The sequence below is a fragment of the Heptranchias perlo genome, chromosome 19 (assembly GCF_035084215.1).
Source record: "Heptranchias perlo isolate sHepPer1 chromosome 19, sHepPer1.hap1, whole genome shotgun sequence".
Lineage (NCBI taxonomy): Eukaryota > Metazoa > Chordata > Chondrichthyes > Hexanchiformes > Hexanchidae > Heptranchias > Heptranchias perlo.
Genome location: NC_090343.1, coordinates 21,384,332 through 21,409,375, shown reverse-complemented (window position 1 = coordinate 21,409,375; position 25,044 = coordinate 21,384,332). Strand labels below are relative to the sequence as shown.

General features: G+C 42.9%; 1 protein-coding gene across 3 annotated transcripts in view; it reads left to right on the top strand.

Annotated features, from left to right (window-relative positions):
• Positions 1–819: 819 nt before the first annotated feature.
• Positions 820–25,044, top strand: part of rgs19 (regulator of G protein signaling 19) — a 94,428-nt gene continuing 70,203 nt past the window's right edge. Inside the window, exons 1-2 of one of the 3 annotated variants that reach the window (XM_068000457.1) lie at positions 820–876; positions 1,511–1,735. Coding sequence is in view for 1 of the 3 variants with exons in the window: in XM_068000458.1 (XP_067856559.1) it covers positions 1,686–1,735 (50 nt within the window). In the remaining 2 variants the exon portion in view is untranslated. Of the gene's footprint in view, positions 877–1,361; positions 1,736–25,044 lie in introns of those variants that run through there. The other 2 variants (XM_068000458.1, XM_068000456.1) reach the window with 2 other exon arrangements.

Sequence of the window (25,044 nt, the reverse complement as noted above, 5' to 3'; positions counted from 1 at the left end):
TTGAGGAACTAAAATACTAATTCATTAGCCATTGTCGAAGTAGCCACTGGCGTGGTTTGTGTCTCTGAAAGTGCAAATATTTTGCCAATACTTTCAACAGCAGGTGATCTAATGTAGTTAGATATATGCAAATAGCGACTTCAAATTATACATTAAGAATACGCACACCAGGTAAGATCGAAGTGGGGCATCTTTCTCGAATAGTTGAAACATGCAGCGCTAATTCTGAGATTACACATTATTCTTTGTACTATATTAAATTGCTGTATTGTATTTTAACGCAAGACAAGTAAAAATATTTTTTTACTGACAAAAATTGATGCCTGGAGATCAAGTCGTTGGTACGCAACGCTTATTTGGTGATAATGGAAGCTGTTCAAACAGCCTGGAAAAATACCTTTTCGTGTCGTTATGAACACACGTAACACGTATATCGCCCCGTCCTACCGTTTAGTCCCTTTTAAACAGAATCAGCACCACAATAATCTAAAATAAATTTTAAAAAACATAGCATCGTAAATAAGTTGTTTTGACTGCACGCATATATACTAAAAACAAATGAAAATGGTCTTACGTAGACATGTATGTTAACCGTTTTCTTTTAAGGATCTATTAGTAAGATCAACACAATACATATACAAATACAATTAGACTCGGGTGCATTTATACTGTAACTGTCGGGTGGGTTGGCTCAGCAGGACCCTGCAGTTATAATGTAACTACAGTCTGAATCTGGTGTCAGGGCTCTCGCTACCTGACACTTCCAGGAGGAGGTAGTGTTACTCTCTTTTCCAATGGAGTCAGTACGGGCATTAACATCCATTTCACACTAAGTTTAGTGTTGGTGAGAAGCCCCCTATGATAAACTTGTGGAGTGTAAGTGCATCGTTAATTATACCAATAATTCATACATTTATGAGTGATTGGATGAACTGTTTTGTCTTTTATCGCTTCTGGTTTATGTTGGTATTGGCGTTGACATTTTTAGAACTGTTTATAGTTCTGCTCGGATGAAAAGGGATTCCTTGGGTATATGCAAATCGATATGTAGCAAAGAAGGGAATCTATATTTTTCAGATCTATATATATTCAAATAGTATCAATAACAGATCTATTTTTAAATATTTCCTTTCCTTTATTTCTGAGGAGCTTTTGTTCTTTTGATTGAGTCTTGTTGTATAACGCAAAACTTCCACACAAAAGAAGCTGGGTGAAGCTGTTTTCTGGCGTTTAATTATACATGTCTCTAGTTTTAACTGAATTTGCTTTCACTTCACTTTAAATATACGCATCGGTCATCACGTAGGATGTTACTCTGCCCTGAAATCAGTTGCGCCAGAAAATCGAAACGCACCCTGTTATCTTCCTTCCTTAACTTCTTAAAGAATTATATGTTTTTCACAAAAAAAATAGCGTCCAATTCTTGTCCCACGAGTGTCTATTTTGAAGGCTTTTTAAATGCAACAGAACTGAAAGTGGAAAACTTTCATTTGCTACATGTTGTTAACAGAACGTATTAGGAAAGCTGCTAAAACACTGAGACCTGGAAAAAAGCCTGTTAAAGATCTTCGACTGAGACTCTGACGTACAACCACACAATTGCGAGAAGTCAATCGCTTTGAAACGCATGCGCAGCGGATCTATGCCAGCCGCCCTGGGTGTCGATCTGACTTAAAAAAAAACGGATGTGCTTAAGAAAACGAAACAGTGATACACCGAATTTTAATGAAAAACTGTGAGTATTATCTTCATGTTTGCTTGCTGGCATTTGAAAAAAAAATCATGTATTTGACAAGGATTGGATCTGTTCATTCTAAGGCTAAGCCCGAGAGATGTATCCGCTCCAGATCTCAGTCTGACAAGTCTTCCTTTTGTGTAGTGCAGGTCACTATACACAGCGTTACCGGAAAATAACAAATCATTTTAGATGTTTATATGGTTATTAAAAAAAATATATAGGAATATTCCTATAGAAATACAAGTGTGGTGTTACATTCATTATCTTCCAACGTTGTGTTGATTTTTTTGTGTGTCAGTTAACACTTCTTGTGCGTTAACCTGTGCACCATAAAATGCAGAACTATCTCCTAGCATTTGCTGCATGCCCCCCAATAGTAAGAGCACCGATATTTTGTTTCAAAAACCTCCACAATTTGCCAATCTCTGTTTTCAATTGCCACAGTTTTTTTTTAAGCAGGTCGACTCGGTTCTGTGTTGTGTCAAGTTGCAGGTTTGAAGTAAAAAGGTAACGCGCAGGGTTATAAGTTGCCGCACTTTTGATACGGTGACGTTTGATGTTGGTTCCGACTCCAGGAGGCTGCGCGCTTCTCCTACCTGTGGCTGCTGCCTGAAGCCGGGCTCGTGTCGGCGCCGCGGTCCAGCACGAGGCTACGCGTGTGGCGCTCAACTCGCGCCCGTGCATTGATTTGCATCCAAACACGAGCATCAGCTACACCCCTCCACCCCAAGACCTTTCAACCTGAGCAAAATTTTATAAGATCTGTCAAGTGCCCATTTGTAGTCAAATTGCCTGGTGCTTCAAGTTCTGATTTAGGCTCCCAAAACCTTTAGGTTTTGTTGCAAACCCTTCATTTGTTTGATACAAAATATACCAGTCAATGAAGTAATGAGATTAGTGTATGTATGCTAAAACGTGGGGGAGGGTTGATTGTTCGGAAAAGAACGGGCCACCGTCAAAATAACGGTGATGTGGAAATCGTAGCAGCTGCAATGAAACGGGAGGGAGGGGAAATTGCAGAAATACCTCAGCACTGAGATTTTGTAAAGTGCAAGGCACTTTCGTGCTACTACAAGTTCCCGTGGCTATAGGTGTGCATGTCGATGTTTCTCAATGCACAAACTTACTCGGCAGTTATTTGAGGATATTCAAATAGAGCTTCTACTGTATTCAATTTTGCTGATGAATAGTAGGTCTTATGGATTACTCTCCAGGCCAAGCAGTTATACAAGCATCTTTCCTTAGAGAGGTTGTCACTAATGTGTCATATGTGTAGTGTTGACATTTGGGATTACTGTAGGTCTAGTTATTTCTTAAGTGAAGAAGAACAAAATTATGAGAGTACATGCACACATTTAACACAATGTGATGACAGGGTGCATGGGTATGAGTACAGTCAAGTGTGGGTATTCCACGGTGCTATTGTATGCTTTGAATTTGTTCACTTTGGCAAACCAATGACTTAGCCTGCAATTTCGAATGAGCCCAACATATTTGCTTACTCCATTTCTAAGATACAAATATACTCTCGAAAGTGTTTTGGCACTTGTAACTAAAGATGCATATTGTCTCAGTAAAGCTGTTGGGGAAACCAATATCACATGGTTATGCTGGTCATCTCTCAAAAAAATTATTGCAGCACTTGGGTGTAACAGCATTGAGGTGAAAGAAACACTGAGCTCTTGTAGATTCTCCTTCCCAAAACATAGAATTTCAATCCCACTATACTTTTAAAAATGTTTTTGTAAGTTGAACATAATCTTGATTTGTTTAAGATTCATTTTTCTATCTTTTTACTTTATGTTGAATATTTATGTTAAAACATTGGCTGCTGATGGCATTTAGGAAACTGTCATGAAGGAGTTACCAAGCCAGACAGTGGAAGAGAACTGAATTAAAATATGGAGTTGAAAAGACTTGATCATTGTAGTATCCTGAATTATTGACTGTGTCTACTTATTATAAATATATTTGGGCTCAGAAACTCATTCAAGCCAGTTTTTTCAATAATGTCAATTAAACAACAGTTTAAAAATGACAGAAAAAGGCAAGAAATACATTTAAAGTTAATAACCATTTATTAGAAGGTCAGGTAGTATCTGTGGAGAGAACAAGACAGTTAACATTTAGTGTGCAGACCTTTCTTCAAAACTGAGATGCTGCCTGACCTCCTAAATGTTGCCAGTATTTTCTGTTTTTGCTTAGATTTCCAGCAGCTGTGCTTTTTAACATTTATGATACTTTTTTTAACCAATCCTTTGTAAGTTTAATAAGTGTATCTCACCATCAAACATAATCATTATTTCAGTAAAATGCACCACTTCTTATTTGTATACAAAATTGCTCAAGGAAAGAACTCAGCATCAGTTTAGGCTGGAGCAGTTTAAAGTGGAGAATACATATGGTGTAATCCAAATTTTTGTTACATGCATTTGTATTGACTCTGTTAAATGGTTTGAACAATGAAGGGGTCTGGGCCCGGTGTGATGATAAAATTGTATCTGTATGCGTTAACAAAATTAAGTCATTTGTGCAATTTACTCAACATGTTGGTTTTCATGTTTAATTGCATAATACATTTGTTGCACAAGTAGTAGTCTCACTGACAAATTGTGTAATCCATATGCCCAAATGATGAAGCTCTCTATAGCTCACTCTTGACTAATCAGGCCTTGTTCATCTGTAGAATAAATGATGTATTCCGAATTCCTCCAGCGATATTAAGAACACCTGACATTGCAAGAAATCAGTAGGTCAGGTGGTAATATTTCATTCATAAAACATTATGAATGAAATGTTAACATCTGATCAGTACAACAACTTGCATTTATATAACGCCTTTAACGTAGTAAAACATCCCAAGGCACTTTACAGGAGCGTTATCAAACAAAACTTGACACTGAGCCACATAAGGAGATATTAGGACAAGTGACCAAAAGCTTGTTCAGAGAGATAGGCTTTAAGCAGCGATTTAAAGGAGGAGAGGTAGAGAGGCGGAGAGGTTTAGGGAGGGAATTCCAGAGTTTAGTGCTTAGGCAGTTGAAGGCACGGCCGCCAATGGTGGAGCGATTAAAATTGGGGATGCGCAAGAGGCAAGAATTGGAGGAGCATTGCGATCTCGGAAGGTTGTAGGGCTGGTAGAGGTTGCAGAGATGGGGAAGGGCGAGGCTATGGAGGGATTTGAACACAAGGATGAGAATATTGGTTAAATGTAGCTTCAAACTTAATTATATCGCACCCCCTTTCAGGTTTTTAAAATCTGTTGTAATTTGTCGATTTGAAATGAAGAGAAAAGTAACATTTACAACATAACATTTTCTGAAGTATACTTTGCAGATATTATTTGCAATTAATGGTGATTTCTCCTTTTCTAAAGGAGGGTCCAGCAAATATTCAACTTAAAGCTAGGAATTATTGTTCGTGGTATTAGCAGAGAAGCACTTTATGCATTCATACAACATTCTACTGTTGTAACAGAGGGGGTTAATCATTTGAAATAAATGAGTTAACATCATTGTTAAAATTACAAACAGAGGACTGTCATATGAATACATTAAGTTTTTGTCTGCTAAAAATGCCAACAATAATTTCTAGCCTTCAATATTTTCTTCATTTTAACTGAACTTTCCAATCTCAGTTTCAAAGTATGGTATGTTAGATACTGAGTGTAGTTGAAGGTTACAGTGATAAACTACAGAGCTGAAGATCACAAAAATAACAGAGAAAGCTGGGCGTATTATTGAAGGGTTAAGATGATTTATATTACATAAGTTGCAATAGAGGTCTAATTCTGTTTTATTATATCTTTGGGATAATACTTATTTGAAAAATGGCAACTTTTTCAAGTCATATTCTCTACTAAAATCACTCTAAACCATTCCCCACTAATTTTATTTATTTTATATTTCCTCTAAAATACATATATTAAATTGTAACAAATAGAGATATAGCTTAATATAAGAACATAATTAGTATCATTTCAGAACTCAGAGGTGGATTTCAAGGAGGGTCTTGAGGAGAGGGAGGTGGAGAGGTTTAGAGAGTGAATTCCAGAGTGTGAGGCCTAGGTGGTCAAAGGCACAGCTGCCAATGGTTGGACAAATGGGGGGAGGCCAGTCGGAGGAATGGAAAGTTCTGGGGGTTTTAAGGGCTAGAGGAGGTTACAGACAAGGCAAGGTCATAAAGGGATTTTAAACACAAGGATGAGAATTTTAAATTGGAGACATTGGGGACCACGGGCCAATGTGGGTCAGTAAGGACAGGAGTGATGGGTTAGCGGGACTTGATGCAGGATAGGATACTGCCAGCAGAATTTTGGATGAACTGAAGTTTAGGGAGGGTGGAGAATTTTATATAATTGTGACAAATTCTGCAAACAATGTACTAATATATCTTAATTCCCCTTCCATGGTGATGTATGAATTTTTGATAGTTTCTTTTAGAAATACAACTTACTGGTATTTTTGTAACAAAATGTTTATATGCAATTTTATGTTGTTTGTTATTTACTCCAACTTTTCGTGACATTGAACCAGTTTGTTAAACAAATCAATTCAATATTTTCTTATTAAATGCTTTATTTGTTACTAAATGCTGTATAGTTTAATGATGTAAATAAATGTAAAAATGGTCTTGTTTTGACTGTGTGACAGCCATACAAAGTCAACACAAATAATGTAGGAGCTTGAAACATTGTAATTTTTCTATTGCATTGGTGGTTGTTTTCACAACAAGGTGGAACGTCTTGAAATAGAAATTGAGAAAGTTGATTTAACACAAGGAGATTTAGAAAGGGACATGGTAGTAATGTTAGACACTTCAATTTCAATGTTTACATAAAGTGTTGAAGCAATTAAAAAGTTGACACGGTGCTAGGATATTTAGTCAGAACTGTAGACTACAAGCCTAGTTTTGTAAGTGGGCAAGATTATGGCAGTTAAAACTCAGTGTGAAATGTACAGCAGCAGCAACAAGAATAACAACATCAACTTGCATTTATATAGTGCCTTTAACATAGAAAAACCGTCCAAGGTGCTTCACGGAAGTGTAATCAGACAAAAATGGACGCTGAGCCGAAGAAGAAAATATTAAGAGGGGTGACAATAAACTTGTTTAAAGAGGTGGGTTTTAAAGAGGGTCTTGAGGAGAGGGAAGTGGAGAGGTGGAGGGGTTTAGGGAGTGACATCCAGAGTGTGGAGCCTAGGCGCTGAAGGCACAGCTGCCAATGGTGGGGCAAATGGAAGTGGGTGTACAAGAGGCCAGAGACAGAGGATTGGAGAGTCATGGGGGTTGTAGAGCTGGATGAGGTTACAGAGAGAGAGAAGGATCAGGCAATGAAGGGATATTAAACACAAGGATGAGAAATTTAAATTGGAGGCATTGGGAGACCAAGAGCCAATGTAGATCAGCAAGGACAAGAGTGATGTGTGAGCAGGACTTGATACAGAATAGGATATGGGGAGAGGAGGCAGAGTTTTATAGAGCATGGAGAATGGGAGTTCATCCAGGAGGGCATTTGAATAGTTGAGTCTGGAGGTGACAAAGGTGTGGATGAGGGTTTCCGCAGCAGATGGGCTGAGGCAAGGTGAATGATGTTGTGAAGGTGGAAGTAGGCGGCCTTTATGATGGAGAGGATATGGGTTCGGTAGCTCAGCTCAGGATTAAATAGGATGCTGAAGTTGTGAACAGTCTGATTCAACATGAGACAGTGACGGGGGAGAGGAATGGAATTGGTGGCAAGAATATGGAGTTTATGGGAGGAGCCAAAGACGATGGCTTCAATATGCCCAACGTTTAACCGGAGGAGCATGCGGCTCATCCAAGATTGGATGTCTGACAAGCAACAAGCAGTCTAACAGCGCAGAGGGATCGAGAGAGAGCAAGACAGGTGGTGGAGAGGTGGAAATGGGTGTCATCGGCGTACATAGGGAAGCTAACCCTATGTCTTCACATGACACTGCCTAGGGGCAGCATGTAGATGAGGAAGATGAGGGGGCCAAGGATAGATGTTGTGGGACTCCAGAGGTAACAGTATGGGGACGGGAAGAGAAGCAATTGCAGGAGATACTCTGGCTATGATCGGATAGGTAAGAATGGAGCCATATGAGGACAGTCTCAGCGAGCTGGACAACAGAGGAAAGGCATTGGAGGAGGTTTACCATGTCAAAGGCTGCAGAAAGGATGAGGAGGGAAAATGCTCCACAGTCACAGAGGATGTCATATGTGATTTTGATTAGGGCTGTTCCAGTTCTGTGGCAACAACAACAACTTGACCAGAAACTTAAGTGGTCCAGCCACATAAATACCGTGTCTACAAGAGCAGGTCAGAGGCTGGGTGTTCTGCAGTGAGTGACTCACCTCTTGAACCCCCAAAACCTTTCAATCATCTATAAGGCACAAGTCAGGAGTGTGGTGGAATACTCTCCACTTGCCTGGATGATTGCAGCTCCAACAACACTCAAAAAGCTCGACACCAACCAGGACAAAGCAGCCCGCTTGTTTGGCTCCCCATCCAGCACCTTAAACATTCACTCCCTCCACCACTGGTGCACCGTGGCTGCAGTGTGTACATCTATAAGATGCACTGCAGCAACTCGCCAAGGCTTCTTTGACAGCACCTCCCAAACCTGTGACTTCTACCACCTAGAAGGACAAGGCAGCAGGCGCATGAGACTTCCCCTCCAAGTCACACACCATCCTGACTTGGAAATATATTGCCGTTCCTTCATCGTTGCTGGGTCAAAATCCTGGAACTCCCTACCTATCAGCACTGTGGGAGTACCTTCACCACACCAACTGCAGTGGTTCAAAAAGGCGGCTCACCATGACCTTCTCCAGGGCAATTAGAGATGGGCAATAAATGCTGGCCTTGCCAGCAATGCCCACATCCCATGAATGAATAAAAAAAACTTTGCATTTATACAGCACCTTTAACATAGTAAAACGTCCCAAGGCACTTCACAGGAGCGTTATCAAACAATATTTGATACCAAACCACATAAGAAGATATTAGGACAGGCTTGGTCAAAGAGGTAGGTTTTAAGGAGCATCTTAAAGGAAGAGAAAGGGTTAAAGAGGAGGAGTGGTTATGGGAGGGAATTCCAAAGCTTAGGGCCCAGGTATCTGATGACATGGCCACCAATGGTGCAGCGATTAAAATCGAGGATGTGCAAGAGGCCAGAATTGGAGGAGCGCAGAGATCTTGGAGGGTTGTAGGGCTGGAAGAGGTTACATAGATAGTCAGGGGTGAGGCCACGGAGGGATTTGAAAACAAGGATGAGAATTTTAAAATCGAGGCATTGCTGGACAGGGAGCCAATGTGAGTCAGTGAGCACAGGGTTGATGGACGAACGGGACTTGGTGTAAGTTAGGATACAGGCAGCAGAGTTTTGGATGAGCTCAAGTTTATGGAGAGTGCAAAGACTGGCCAAGAGAGCGTTGGATTAGTCAAGTTTAGAAGTAACAAAGGCATGGATGAGGGTTTCAGCAGCAGATGAGCTGACGCAGGGGCGGAGATGGGCGATGTTATGGAGGGGGAAGTAGGCGGTCTTGGTGATGGAGCAGAAATGGGGTTGGAAGCTCATCTCAGGGTCAAATAGGACACCAAGGTTGTGAACGGTCTGGTTCGGCCTCAGATAGTGGCCTGGGAGAGGGATGGAGTCGGTGGCTAGGGAACAGAGTTTGTGGTGGGGACTGAAGACAATGGCTTTGGTCTTCCCAATATTTAGTTGGAGGAAATTTCTGCTCATTGGGTCAAGCAGCGTGACAAATCAGAGGCAGTGGAGGGGTCGAGAGAGGTGGTGTTGAGGTGGAGCCAGGTGTCATTAGCGTATATGTGGAACCTGAAGGTTGTGTTTTCCGATTATGTCACCGAGGGGCAGCATGTAGATGAGAAATAGGAGGGGGCCAAGGCTATATCTTTGGGGGACTTCAGAGGTAAAGGTATGGGAACGGAAAACTGAATGGAGAGATTCAAACATGGAGTTGTGGGAAAGATGGATACTGATTTGGGAGGTGACAACATGTTCAAGGACTTTGGAGAGGAAAGGGAGTTTGGAGATGGTGTGGTAGTTTGCAAGGACAGAGGGGTTGAAGGTAGGTTTTTTGAGGAGAGGGATGATAATGGCTGTTTTCAAAGGGAGGGGAACATTACTTGAGGAGAGAGAACCATTTACAATGTCAGCTTGCATGGGCATAAGGAAGGGAACTTGGCTGGTCAGCAGATTAGTGGGAATGGGGTCAAGGGAGCAGGAGGTGGGTCTCATGGACAAGATGAGCTTGGAGATGGCAAGAAGGGTGACAGAAGAGAAATTAGAGATGGATGCAAGTTCAGGGCCAGGGCAGGGGGAAAGAAGGAAAGAAAGACTTGCATTTATATAGCGTATTTCACGACCTTAGGACGTCCCAAAGTGCTTTACAGCCAATTAAGTACTTTTTGAAGTGTAGTCACTGTTGTAATGTAGGAAACGCAGCAGCCAATTTGCACACAACAAGCTCCCATAAACATCAATGTGATAATGACCAGATAATCTGTTTAGCAATGTTGGTTGAGGGATAAATGTTGGCCAGGACACCGGGGAGAACTCCCCTGCTCTTCTTCTAAATAGTGCCATGGGATCATTAACGTCCACCTGAGAGGGCAGACGAGGCCTTGGTTTAACGTCTCAACGTAGCACTCCTTCACTTCCGCACTGGAGTATCAGCTTGGATTTTGTGCTCAAGTTCCTGGAGTGGGACTTAAACCCACAACCTTCTGACTCAGAGGTGAGAGTGCTATCAACGGAGCCACAGGTGACACTTTGGCTTGGTGGACAAGGGGAAGGGGTGAAGCTGCAGAAGTAGCTGAATTAATTGGATGTATTGGAATTAGAAGAAAAAATGGGAAGTGACAGTAGACTTAACTAAAACCATACCCAGTCATTGAAGAGCAGAATCAACAAAATAACCAGAATGCTGATCTATATTGCAAAACCAGTATACTTTAGTAAAAGTCTGGAGTCACCATACTTAAGCTACAAAGTGCTCTGCTTCGGCCACACCTTGAATACTGTATTCAGTTCTGATCACTGAAACAGAAGAGAAGCCTCCAAGCCCTGGAAGTGGTGTAGAAAATGACCTTCAGGATGATTCCAAGTATCAGATGATCAAGTTATGGGGAAAGATTAGAAGAATTCAGGGTGGGGTGAAATTGGTCTTGGGCGGTTGCGCAAAATGGGTGATAGCGAATCGGCCGCTCGTGTTACACTCCGCCTGATTTTGTTTTCCATTGAAGTCAAGACAGATTTCACCCCGTCCGATGCTTTAGCCTTAAAAGGAGGTGAATGTGAAGGGACCTTTTGGAGGTATATAAGAAATTAAGTGGAATAGAAAAGATTAATCCAGAGCTCTATTTTAAATGGGACAAAGGGACATAGGTACAAACTAATCAAAATGAAGTTCAATAGTAATGTGTGGAAGCAGAGTGATCAATATCTGGGTAGTGGAGGCAAAAACTCTGGAATCAATCAGGAGGTAGTTAGGTGCTGTGACTGGGAGGCTATGGATTTCTATGGACAGATGAGCTAAATAGGCCAAATGGCTTCCCTCACGTGTGCTTATCTTTGTTAACTTTGATCTTTGTGAAGTTATGCTAAAGTTTTACAATGCCATCATCAGACTATACTAAGGCTGCCATTACAGACCTCACTGGTAGTGGGTGGTGTAAATTACACTAAGTTTAGCCAGGAAAGAGCTCTGTGAATGCATGCTTACAGACATGCTTACTCTCTGGCTGGTCAGTTTTTAATGTCTTGAGAGCACAGGTAGGAGTGTCCACTCTTACAATATTAAAACGAATCTGCAGTAAATTTATAAAGTGTCCGGGGTATCTTTTCTTTTATTCGTTCATGGGATGTGGACGTCGCTGGCAAGGCCAGCATTTATTGCCCATCCCAAATTGCCCTTGAGAAGGTGGCGGTGAGCTGCCTTCTTGAGCCGCTGCAGTCCGTGTGGTGAAGGTTCTCCCACAGTGCTGTTAGGTAGAGAGTTCCAGGATTTTGATCCAGTGACGATGAAGGAACGGCGATATATTTCCAAGTCGGGGTGGTGTGTGGCTTGGAGGGGAACGTGCAGGTGGTGTTGTTCCTATGTGCCTGCTGCCCTCGTCCTTCTAGGTGGTAGAGGTCGAGGGTTTGGGAAGTGCTGTCGAAGAAGCCTTGTATAAGTATAATAGCAGCCTTGGCGTACTGTGTCCCATTTTGGTCACAAAAAAATATACATGCATTGGAGAAGAGTAACATGTGTAAAGGGCATGAACTATGAGAATAGATTAGAGAAATTTGATTCTGTTAAGGCAGTAATGTAAATTGGGCATGTTCTGATTATGTAAATTGGGAATGTTTTCACTGGAAAAGAGAAGGTTGAGTGGTGATATGATTGCTTTTTTTAGGATTCTAAAGGGACTAGATAATGTAGACCATAACAAGTTATTTCACCTTGTTGAGAAGAATAGAACCAGAGGACACAGCCTGCGCTTGAATGGGGGGTAAATTCAAAACTAATCTGCAGAAACAATGGCCTCAATTTTAACCTCCCTCCCATGGAAAGGGTTGGGGGGTTGGGTGGGTTAAAATATCGGTATTGAGCAACCCGACCCCATTCCTGACGATTTAGGCCCTGGACGAGGCTCTTGCTAAAAGCAAGAGGCGGGGGAGGGCCTGCTTAACATGCAAAAGTCACGGCCTGAAGATGTCATCGGCGCAGCAACTTATTTTTAACCTCAACACAGGGGGAGTCCCGCCCTGTGCGTTGCCTGGTAGCAGCAACACAGTGGCAGGAGCTGACTGGCCAGAAGAGGTCCAGGTAAGTTTTAGAACTTTGCCTATTTTTAAGCTCCTTGTGGGCCAGGAGGAGCAGGAGTGCTCTCCCCAGGCCTCACAAGGAAGCCTTCGGCCTCCCCAGCGCCTCCCTCATGATCGCGGCCTCAGCCTTCTCTCCCCCCACCCACCCCCCTCCCGATCGTGGCCCAGATCCTTCCTCTGTTTTCTCCCCCTCCCGACCGCGGTCCAGATCTTTCCTTCCCCCACAGCTGCGCCCCCTCCTGATTGCGGCCCAGATTCTTCCTTCCCCCCCCCCACCCCGTGCCCCCTCCCATTCGCGGCTAGGATGTTTCCTCTACCCCCCCCCCCCCCACCCCGTGACCCCTCCCGATCGCAGCCCCGATCCCTCCTCTTCCCCTCCGCCCCTTCCCGATCACGGCCCGGATCCTTCCTCTCCCCACCCCTCCCAATCGCGGCCCGGATCCTTCCTCTCCCCCCCCCCCCACCCTCTTGAACCTGGCCTACAGTTTCTCTCCCCCCACTGACTGCCGGGGTCCATTCCCATTGGTCCCTGGCTACGGCCTAATGCAGCTCTGTCCCCACCCACCGGCCAGGCAGCCAATCTGGCCAGCTGTCTGGCGAGAGTCTGCAGAGAATTATTTAAACGAAGCCCAGCCGATCTATGTCCCCAGTCTTGCAAGGTTCTTCGCCCACTACCAGGCTCCCCCACACCCTTCCCGCCTCACCGTTTATATCAGGGTCGATATTTCAGTGAGCGAATGGCCAATCTATGGAACAGACTCCCGAGGCGGAGAGTGGATGCAGTCGCGTGGGATGCCCAGAAAAAATTTCTGTGCATCAGCTCGAGCGATCACAACAAAATTCAAAATTGAAGGCCCTTAATGTAATTTCCGGGTTTCGTGTCTCCAAGCTGCGCAGTGGGCATACTGCACACCCGAATGATGCGCTAGGAACTGGAGTATTTAAAGGACCATTGTAACCTTGGATTTTGACGGAGAAAGGAGAAATGTGCATAGGTGCAGCATCAAAGGAGTACGGCAGCACCCCGCTTTAACGACTCTTCTCTTGAGTTGCTACTGGCTGGTGTGAGGGGCAGGAGGGAGATATTGTACCCGGCTGATCGGAGAAAATGCCCTGCCTTGGCCACCAAGAAGGCCTGGCTGGAGGTGGCATAGGAGGTGAGCAGCAGGAGCACAGTGGCAGGTCCTAACCAGGTCAAGAAAAGTGAGTACAGTTACTGATTCACCTACATGCTGTGGTGTACTACTCCCCCTCTCACTCTCTCTTGCCAAGCCTACTCCATCACATCACTCCTCACACCTACTTAAGGCTCTTTATCAACATACCTTCACTTTCTTTGCACTTTCTCGCCTCCCCATTTATGAACCCACCACTCACACTCACCTCAATCCTGATGCAATGTGATGATTCTGTCTGATACTCACCCTCTGATGCATCTGTTTCATTGGCAGCCTCACCCAACGCAATGCATCCATCGGGTGACCACGTCACCTTCACTCACTCACATGTCGGTTCGTTCTTCCCTTGTAGGAGAAGAGTGCACAAAATGCACGGGAGGAAAGTAGGACTGGAGGGAATGACCACAAATAGTGCCCCTGACAGAGGCAGAGGAGGAGGCCTTGGAGCTCAGCCGCATGGTTGACTGCCTGGCTGTCGGAAATGGCGAGACTGGCAACCCGCAAACAGCTAGTGACAGAACTTTAACATCTTTCACACATCATGAATTGATGTTATCAATGATTGAGCTATTGCACACCTCAGTCATTGCAAACTAACTTCTGCGATAATTGTTAGTATTCTTTATGTTCTCTTCTAGGGCCTTCAAGGATTGATGAGGCAGATTCCCCTGAGGGTGCACCGTCATATCATATCCAGCCATGTACCAGCGCAGATATTCGCACTTCGGTGGGTCCTGTTAGGCAGATAGTTGGATTGTCATCTGGCAATTCACCACTCACAAGTGTGCACGAGTGGACACTGATGGCAGGGGCAGATATGGAGAGACCATGTCGGGGGCCACACTCCTCTCCAAGTTCTGCTCAGCTGGACACAGATGCTGAACCCCGGGGGGGCCATCATTGAGAATGAGAATGATAGAGGTACAGCTGCACCTTTGTGAGGTACTGGAAAATATGTCACGCACACTCTCCACAATAGCAGAAAGGATGAAGGAGTCCACCTCCAGCATTAGTAGAATGGTGGCACATGAAGGAGCGTGCAGATGTCTGCAACCACCTGGTGACTCAATCTGAGTCTTTACGGTAGAGGACACTAAGAATATCCCAACACTGGACAAACAGGGGGCTCTAGATGGGGAGGAGCTAAATACGATTAAAATCACTAAGGAATTGGTACTCAGTAAATTAATGGGACTCAAGGCGGATAAATCCCCTGGACCTGATGGCTTACATCCTAGGGTCTTGAGGGAAGTGGCAGTAGGGATTGTGGATGCTTTGGTAATAATTTTCCAAAATTCTCTGGACTTGGCAAAATCCCGGCAGATTGGAAAACTGCTAATGTAACACCCTTATTTAAAAAGGGTAGTAGGCAGAAGGCTGGAAATTATAGACCAGTTAGCCTAACATCTGTGGTGGGTAAAATTTTGGAGTCTATTATTAAGGAGACAGTAGCGGAACATTTGGATAAACATAATTTAATAGGACAAAGTCAGCATGGCTTTACGAAGGGGAAGTCATGTCTGACAAATTTGCTTGAGTTCTTTGAGGACATAACGTACAGGGTGGATAAAGGGGAACCAGTGGGCGTAGTGTATTTAGACTTCCAGAAGGCATTGGACAAGGTGCCACATAAAAGATTATTGCTCAAGATAAAGAATCACTGAATTGGGGGTAATATTCTGGCATGGGTGGAGGATTGGTTATCTAACAGGAAGCAGAGAGTTGGGATAAATGGTTCATTCTCGGACTGGCAACCAGTAGCCAGTGGTGTTCCGCAGGGGTCGGTGCTGGGTCCCCAACTCTTTACAATCTATATTAACGATTTGGAGGAGGGGACCGAGTGTAGCGTATCAAAGTTTGCAGATGATACAAAGATGGGAGGGAAAGTAGAGAGTGAGGAGGACATAAAAAACCTACAAGGGGATATAGACAGGCTGGGTGAGTGGGCGGAGATTTGGCAGATGCAATACAATATTGGAAAATGTGAGGTTATGCACTTTGGCAGGAAATATCAGAGAACAAGTTATTATCTTAATGGCGTGAAACTGGAAAGTACTGCAGTACAAAGGGATCTGGGGGTCCTCGTGCAAGAAAATCAAAAAGTTAGTATGCAGGTGCAGCAGGTGATCAAGAAGGCCAACGGAATGTTGGCTTTTATTGCTAGGGGGATAGAATATAAAAACAGGGAGGTATTGCTGCAGTTATATAAGGTATTGGTGAGACCGCACCTGGAATACTGCATACAGTTTTGGTGTCCATACTTAAGAAGACATACTTGCTCTCGAGGCAGTACAACGAAGGTTCACTCGGTTAATCTCGGGGATGAGGGGGTGGACATATGAGGAGAGGTTGAGTAGATTGGGACTCTACTCATTGGAGTTCAGAAGAATGAGAGGCGATCTTATTGAAACATATAAGAATGTGAAGGGGCTTGATTGGGTGGATGCGGTAAGGATGTTCCCAAGGATGGGTGAAACTAGAACTAGGGGGCATAATCTTAGAATAAGGGGCTGCTTTTTCAAAACTGAGATGAGGAGAAACTTCTTCACTCAGAGGGTAGTAGGTCTGTGGAATTTGCTGCCCCAGGAAGCTGTGGAAGCTACATCATTAAATAAATTTAAAACAGAAATCGACAGTTTCCTAGAAGTAAAGGGAATTAGGGGTTACGGGGAGCGGGCAGGAAATTGGACATGCATTTAGATTTGAGGTTAGGATCAGATCAGCCATGATCTTATTAAATGGTGGAGCAGGCTCGAGGGACCGATTGGCCTACTCCTGCTCCTATTTCTTATGTTCTTATGAGCCTGTGTAGCCACTGCTCCTCAGAGAGGTCCCGGAAGCTCAGCCTCTGCTTGTAGACCATCTCACGGGGATAGTGCCTCCTGCAACCCCTCCGTTGTTCCTGCCTTGGCTCTTCTGCAGGTCCTTGTGATGCACCTTTGTCTTGTAGAGCTGCAACTGCCAGAACTGCATGCCATGCCTGCCGCGGATGGTGTTGTGCTACTTCCTCAGATGTACTGTTGAATAAATCCATTGCGCCGCCCCCCCCCCCCCCCCCCGATCCTGATGTTGTCAGTTTGAGGGGGTCCAAAATGTAGTTAAATACCTATGAACACTAGAATTCTGAGTGTGAACAAAGAAATCTCAGCTAAACACAAAGAACTCCCAGTCAAACGTTTGCCTGAGAAAACTGAGTGCCCTGCTGCAAAAATTCACCTTTTCTTCACGTGTCAATCACTGGTTTAAAGGTCAAAATGAGGGTCGGCTGCAACTCGCCTCCCTTTCCATGGCATGTTTCAGAGGCCATGGAAGACACATTCAGGCAGAGTTAAAATGGTTTGTGTAACTCAATATACAAAAAGTTAATCGCATTAAGTGGTTTAAATATTAAATTGGCCCTTTAAGTATTGGTGGTGGGACTTGCGGGTGTCAGAAGCGCGCGCGCATCCAAAGGCGTCTGGGTCAAACCCGGAAGTAGGCCCATTGGATGTGGGATGAGGGCCCGCTCCGAAAACGGACTATTTTCACTGCCTATCTGCCCTCTGCCCCCAAACACCCGTTCTTGGGGGTTAAAATTTACCCCATGGTTTCCAAAGCTCTCCACCACTGGGGTTTCCCTATCATTGTATCTCGGTATGTTGTAGATTAATTGATAGAGATTGATTGCTATGATTAGTTTGACAACTCCATTATTATTGTATCATGCGACTACCAGGGTGGTAGAAGGCAAACTAAATGGACCCAGCAATTCCTATGTTCCTAAGTTAAGGAGGGTTCTCATTGAAGTATATAAAATATTGAATAGTGTAGGTAGGGTATAGCCAAATTCTTACTTCAAAAAGGACCATAGGTCATGAATGGAAATGAGTAAAAAATAAATTTCAAATAGATATCAGGATGAATTCTAAATATTTGGAATAATCTATCAGACAAAATAGTACAGCAAAATAATTGGAATTGTTCAAGATACAGTGGGATGCTTTGTTAGGAGAAATAGGATATTAGAGGGATGAGCTTTGATGGATTGAATGTCCCTTTCCCCTCCTTGACTTTTCTTTGTTTGTAAAATATATATGCTCTGAAATTAGATGGGGACTGCTCCATCAGCACAAGTGTGGCGGAGTGGAACCCTCATCCAGCTTCTGGTAAGACAGAAGACCCAAATCATTTGTATTCATTTGCATGACTACGGTTGGCACATTGTGCATGCAAGCAGGCTTCAGTGGTGCCTGCTGTGACCGTCTGGTGGATGCCACATTGGTACCCAGATGTTCTGACAGAGGGACCCAAGGCCGAAAAAAAGAATAAGTTAAGTGGAAGTTTTGCTTCCAAAGGTATAATTTTAGGGCATTTCAAAAGTTATTGATCCCCTACAGGATTAGTTGCCTTTGCAATTGGAGCTTCTGGAGCCTTTTCTGGGCCTCAGCAGATCACATGGGGAGAGATCATTGAGGTTTTTAAGGTCTGAAGGCGTGCAATTTCACAGGGAAGCCCAGGAAGCCTTTCAGATATTCCCCCTTGACATGTGGGGGGGCGATAGAAAATCCACCCATGGCCCACCCTACTGGAATTTAAAGGGGCAATATAAACAGGACAGAAACCTGGTGTAATAATACATAAATTATTTAAAATGTTGGGAGAAGTTTCATATTGATATTTAAAACACATGGGTGGGAAATTTCTTTTGATCAGTATGTGTTAGTGGAGAGATTTCCTCTGATTGCTATTTCTCGTGAAATAGTAAAAGAAATTTGAAAGAACTAGTTTACTATTATGCCAGAAATAGTGAAAACCTTCCAGCTATGTTTATGATATTGTTAGTACAGTGTGACCAGAGAAAATCTACCCCAACTGTTAGCCAAATGTTTCTTTACATTGCTAATGAATCCCTTGCATGTTGAAAACCATGTACAATGTTTCTAAAATCGCTCTACTTCTGTGATAGTAGAAAGTCTTGTGATTTGTTTATTGCCTTATGAATATTAGTGAATGAAAGCCTCTGTATTTGAATTTGATAAACACTCTCTTCCTTGTTCCATTTACTTAAAGCATGCATTAAAAAGCTCACGGATCTCTCTGTGGAAGCATTGTAGTATTCATCAGTGAGAATGGTGATTAAAAACCTCTACCTACCAATAGTGCAAATTAAAAAATGCAAAGAACATCTTAAAACTATGTACAGCAGCTCGAATGTCATTATTTCAGTCCAGTTTTGAATCCTTAAATCCACATCTGGTCTTCCCAGATCAGTAAAATATTTAACTTATTTGCAACTTTAAGTGCAAAGTAAAAATAATGGCAACACAACTGTGGCAACTATTCTGATATCATTTTCTGAGCTGGCAAATTACAGTTAAGGATTTTAAGTTTTCAGATGTTTTTCTGATTTCAGAACAGGAAGTGTTCCCTCTGGTGATCAGGAAGTGGTGAAAACAAAAATCTTCCTGGTGCAATTGTCTTTATCTAAGTAAGCAAGACTAATATTGACACCTTTACCCTAATAAAGTTGCATGAACTATTGAATATGGTAACTGCTGAGACTATAATTTCTGAAATAGCTGTAAAATGAAAGAATCAAATTATGTAAGATAGTAATCTGGACATCTATTTTCCTCTGATTCATGATTTATAATCACATCTACTCTTTTATTAAAATTAGTGAACTGAAGAAAAGATAGCACCCAGTAACTACAAGTAATTTGATAATAAATTGAAACAAGTTGTTTTAAGCTTATATATATCATTGACGAGACCACTTTTGGAATATTAACCTAGAAATTCTGTGGTACAATATTATCTTATGAATACTTAATTCATTCATAGAACCATAGAAGTTTACAACACACAAGGAAGCTATTCTGCCCATTGCATTTGTGCCAACTAATATTGCCAACAGCAATTTCCAGCTATAATGTAAAATTCAAGGTTAGATAGAGGTTTCTTTTGATTCACTTTTGGAGGCTATGAGAAACATTCAGTGAATTTCCCAGTAGATTAAAAAGGTTGGGTGGAGCCCGAGGTAGGACAGATTGTACGTGGTCAGTGGGAGGAATGGGCTTGTTACACTGAATGGGGTTTTCTCTTTTCATGCTTCCTTATGTTTATTGGATTATTGTGGGCACAATAGGTGGTAACTGGAAAAAGATAGAAGAATCTGAGGGTCTTTTGGAAAGATATTTGGCTAATCTGCAGTGAAACGTGAAGGACTAACCAATAGAATGTTTAATAATTCTGTGCTGGGATTCAGGGAAAGCAAATCAAATCTGTATTGGGACAAAATTAAAATGAGGGAAAACTGGACAGACAGGAAGGCTTGCTTTATGTTCATTTTCTCAGCACAAAAAAGATGCAGATCTTATGTGGATTTTTTTTTGTTTCACTTCCATAATTAAAGAAGCCAAGTCATGGAATGCACTGTAAAATCTGAGATATATGTCTACATTTGTTGCATTTTCTGAGCGCATGAATTCCCTCTATTTGCTTTCTAGTTTCCTTTGGGTCTCAATAAATGAAGTAGGGAAGTGATATGTTCCCAAGTCTGATAAAATGCAGCTAAGAGCTGATGGCTAGAAGGTACACAACAATAACCCAGGGATTATTCCAATTGTGGGGAGGCAACTGGTGTTGTCTCAGCACATCTCCAGAGCATCATGACTGAGATTGAGAATTTAGTGGATTGGAGGGATCAAGCCTTGAATGTAGCTCCCAGATGGCTCAGAAAATCTGTGCAGTGAGTTGCTGAACCATCCATACCAGGAAGGTCCTAACTTCAACTCCTAAAGCAGCAATAGGGTTACTACAATTGGCCAGTGTCCCAAAAGTGAGAATCAGCTAGGATTCCCCTTCCTGATCACTGTGTAGTAACCCTTTCTGGGATGTATGTGTATGTTTCAGGATGACGGGCTTGATGCCCCTCCCCTCATAATTGAGCAGCTTTGCCCACAGCCAAGGTTAACTTTGAATAATGGCCACTTGGGAAAGGTACCGAAGAGACATTCAAACAGGTAGAGCCTACAAAAGGTTACGTAGGCTGCAACCTGGTTTCTTTAATTTGTAAAACAAAATGTGATGCAGAAAAGAAATCATTATATTATTTGTTCCACTGAACACTCAGAAGCTGGAAGTAGCAAAATATAACTGGCAAAATGAAATTGAATTTGATAAATGTACTAAACCAGTTGGGAATAAGCTTTACTTTGTCTTGCCATGCTTAAGCAAAAGATGTGTAATTATTACTCGTTGTTTGAATTCTGCAGAAGACAAAGTTCTTGCCAGGTATGATAAGACGATCAGACCAAAATCTATAGCTGTAACCGTTGCACATCTTGAGTCTTCACATTATAATTACACATTCATTTGACTTTTTAATCCCACCCAATATGCTTCATTCAACATTTTCCCTCTGTTGATAGTATACATCCATGCTGCTAGTATGACTGACTGAAATATGTACATTAACTAGTAAATGAAGTAATAAAACTTAAAAGATATATATATTTCTGAGGACAGAAACATGCAATTAAAGAAAACTCAGATGATTTCTTGTGTATATATATTATATATTATGTGTGTGTATTACTGACAGCTAACAATTCTAATTGACTACCAGCTTATTGATTTTTGCTATTACTGTACGCGAGCCTATTCTGTGCAGGAACATTCTATTAACCATTGTTTACATAAACAATATGGGGTGGTTACAGTCAACAGTTTGCATTCATTATAGAAAAGTCTAACAAAACAAAGAACATTGCATTGTCACATCTCAGAAACATCATAAAGTGCTTCACATATAATGAATTGCTTTAAGGTGCTGCCATTGTTGTTATGTAAACAAACACAGCTGCTATTTTGCACACAGCAAATTGCTACAAACAACAACGTGATGAATGACCAGTTAATCTGTTTCTCGGTGGTATTGGTTGAGGGATGAATGTTAGCCAAAATACAAAGAGAACTTACTGCTCTTCTTTGAATAGTGACATACTCGCCTGAAATTTCCACAGAGATCTTCTGATCTCTCGGTATAATTTCAGCAGAAAACCCGGAGAAACGGTGCAAACAGCAATTGATGCCATTTTCTTGGGGCTTCCAGTGATCTTCTGTTGAAATTACGACGGGAGATCAGGGAACACCTGCAGAAATTCCATCCTAGGACCTTTAACATCCACTTGAACCACTGGAGCAGCAGTTGGGCCTCCGTTCAATATCTCATCCCAGAGCTTCCTAGAGTATACAGTCTGGTCCTAGAGCAGGGATGATAAACATACAGCACGTGGGCCGGATGCGGGCCGTGGAACAGTTTCATCTGGTCCGTGGTGTGCTGTGCCGAGTCTCCCGGAATGGGACTCCAATCTCCCGAGCACTGCTTGCAATAGCCCAGGAGAATTGCGCCTTTTAAATTTAGAGCTGCAGCAGCAGTGAAGCCCCCTTGTGTTGGCACAGAGAGCTGGCCTCCAATCAGGGATGACCGGAAATGGGACTGGTTTGTTGAGGAGAGAGAGACTGAGTGGGAAGAGCTGCAGGGTTGGGCTGCGCTGGACTGGAAGAGGGTGAACAGGGACCAGAGAACAGCTGTTTGGGACTCGGAAGTGGGGGGGGCGGGGGTTGCTCGGGAGATTGGGACAGGATGAGGAAGAGAGGGAGATGGTGACAGGGAACAGGGGGTTGGGGGGATGGGGTTCAGGGAATGGGGGCTTAGGGGAGTAAAGGACACTGCGAAATGGGAGGGTTGGGGTTGAGGGGAGACTATGGAATGAAGGTCAGGAGATTGGGGCTCGGACGGGGGAGAGGGAAAATGGCAGTTGGGGGGATTGGGGCTTGGGCAGGGAAGAGAGGGAAACTGGGGGTTGGGGGGGTATTGGGGCTTGTGTGGGGAGGGGGGAAGAGAGGACTGGGAAATGGGGCGGGGTTGTGTAGGCATGGGGCCCAGAATTTCTTGCAGAGCCTGGAGCTGCAGCAGCAACATGGTGAGTGGGAGCGCGCTGAAAGATGAGCAGCCAGTAAAGGAGTGAGCAAAACCTGGGGACTTTATTCTGGGTAAATAGTGAAAGATTGTTTCCACTGGTGGGCACACTATTCTCACTGTGTACCAGGAATCGCACACCCTGATTTTGCATCGCCAGCTCCAACAGCCGGCATTCACGCTAGGCTTAGAAAAAGAGCAAAAGAGGGGAGCAGCGCCCGGCATAGCTGCAAACTGCAGCCCCACTCCATCAGCTCCTCTCTCAGGGCAATAAACCCCACAAACAACCCTGAGCCCGAGCTTCAATCAGCAGCAAAAGGAACAATGGGATTTGAGGGGAAGACCGGCTATCCTGGTGGCAGGGATTATTTTTCTAAATTATTTTTGAGTAAAAGAAAGAACTTGCAATTATATAGCAGCTTTCATGATCTCAGGACGTCTCAAAGCGCTTTACAGCCAATGAAGTACATTTTGAAGTGTAGTCACTGTTGTACCGTAGGAAAAGCAACTCTCAGTTTGTGCGCAGCAACGTCCCACAAACAGCAATGAGATAATGGCCAGATAATCTGTTTTTCAGTGATATTGGTTGAGAGCGAAATGTTGGCCAAGACACCAGGGAGTATTTGCCTGCTCTTGGAATAGTGCCATGAGATCTTTTACGTTGACCCGAGAGGGAAGTCAGGGCCTCGGTTTAAGGTCTCATCTGAAAGACGGCACCTCCGACAGTGCTGCATCCCCTCAGTTCTGCACTGAAGTGTCAGTCTGGATAATATGCTGAAGTCTCTGGAGTGAGACTTGAACCCATGACCTTCTGACGCAGAGGCGAGAGTGCTACCACTGAGCCAAGGCTAACACCTAACACTACAAGAGTAAGGAAGTCTTGCTACAATTGTACAGGGCTTTGGTGAGACCACACCTGAAGTACTGTGTACAGTTTTGGTCTCCTTACCTAAGGATGAATATACTTGCCTTAGAGGCAGTGCAACAAAGGTTCACCAGATTGATTCCTAGGATGAGAGGGCTGTCTTATGAGGAGAGATTGAGAAGAATGGATCTATATTCTCTGGAGTTTAGAAGAATGAGAGGTGATCTCATTGAAACGTATAAAATTCTTAGAAGGCTTGACAGGGTAGATGCTGAGAGGCTTTTTCCCCTGACTGGAGAGTTTAGAACTAGGGGGCATGGTCTCAGGGTAAGAGGTGTTCGATTTAGGACTGAGATGAGGAGAAATTTCTTTACTTGGAGGTTGGTGAATCTTCAAAATTCTCTGCCCCAGAGGGCTGTGGATGCTCAGTCATTGAGTATATTCAAGACTTAGATTGATAGATTTTTGGACTATAAGGGAATCAAGGGATATGGGGATCGGGCAGGAAAGTAGAGTTGAGGTCGAAGATCAGCCATGATCTTATTAAATGGGGGAGCATGCTCGAGAGGCTGTATGGCCTACTCCTGCTCCTATTTCTTATGTTCTTGGCATGTAACATATTTGTAATCATTTTTTAAAGACCGTTTCACTCCTCCATGTATCATTTTGTTTTTAAATGTTTGGAACGAAAGCGAGATGGATTGAATATCTTTCTCAAAAATGTAATGTGGTGAATGGATCTGAATCCCACAGTACAGCAAAGTAGCAAGGTATTATACAGTATGTCAAAGTGGTGGCACACTACACTCCTAAGCACTTCTTTTTGTTTGATTCGGAGGAGTAAGAAAAAGAAAAGGTGAGTTTGTAAAGTAAGACCATCCAGAACAGACTGAGTTAAAGTAACTTGGGTGTAGTAGCCCAATACGTCCATCCTTTGAAACAGAATCCAGAGAGAGAGATGGAAGCAGAAACCTCAACAAATAATTGATATGCAGAATGTTGGAGTTTCACTCTGTAGTTTGAAGAAAGATGCTGATTTAGATGCTAGGATTTTAATGATACAAATATTAGCAAGGCTTATGTGCCCATGCCTAAATCCATTATTATGCTTTTATTTCCACCATTTACTTCACCAGTGGTGATGATAAATCTAACAGTTCAATAATTTAATTTAAAAATAAAGTACAGTTACTTTGCCTCAGCCAAACCCATGCTACTGATTCACTTGAGAAAAACAATTACTACCAGCTTCGGTACCTTTGTTACAAAAGAAAAACCTACCTTTTTTGAAAGCAAAAATGATTTTTCTTTAAGCTCTGACAAGAGCCTTCACTGTAATTTTTGTACCCCCTTGCCTTCTGAAACTATGAAGTTTATATCCCAGAACACATTCTGCACCAATTAGCTAAATTACCAGAACATTCACATGAATTATAAAATTAATTTTGTGTTTCTTTTTG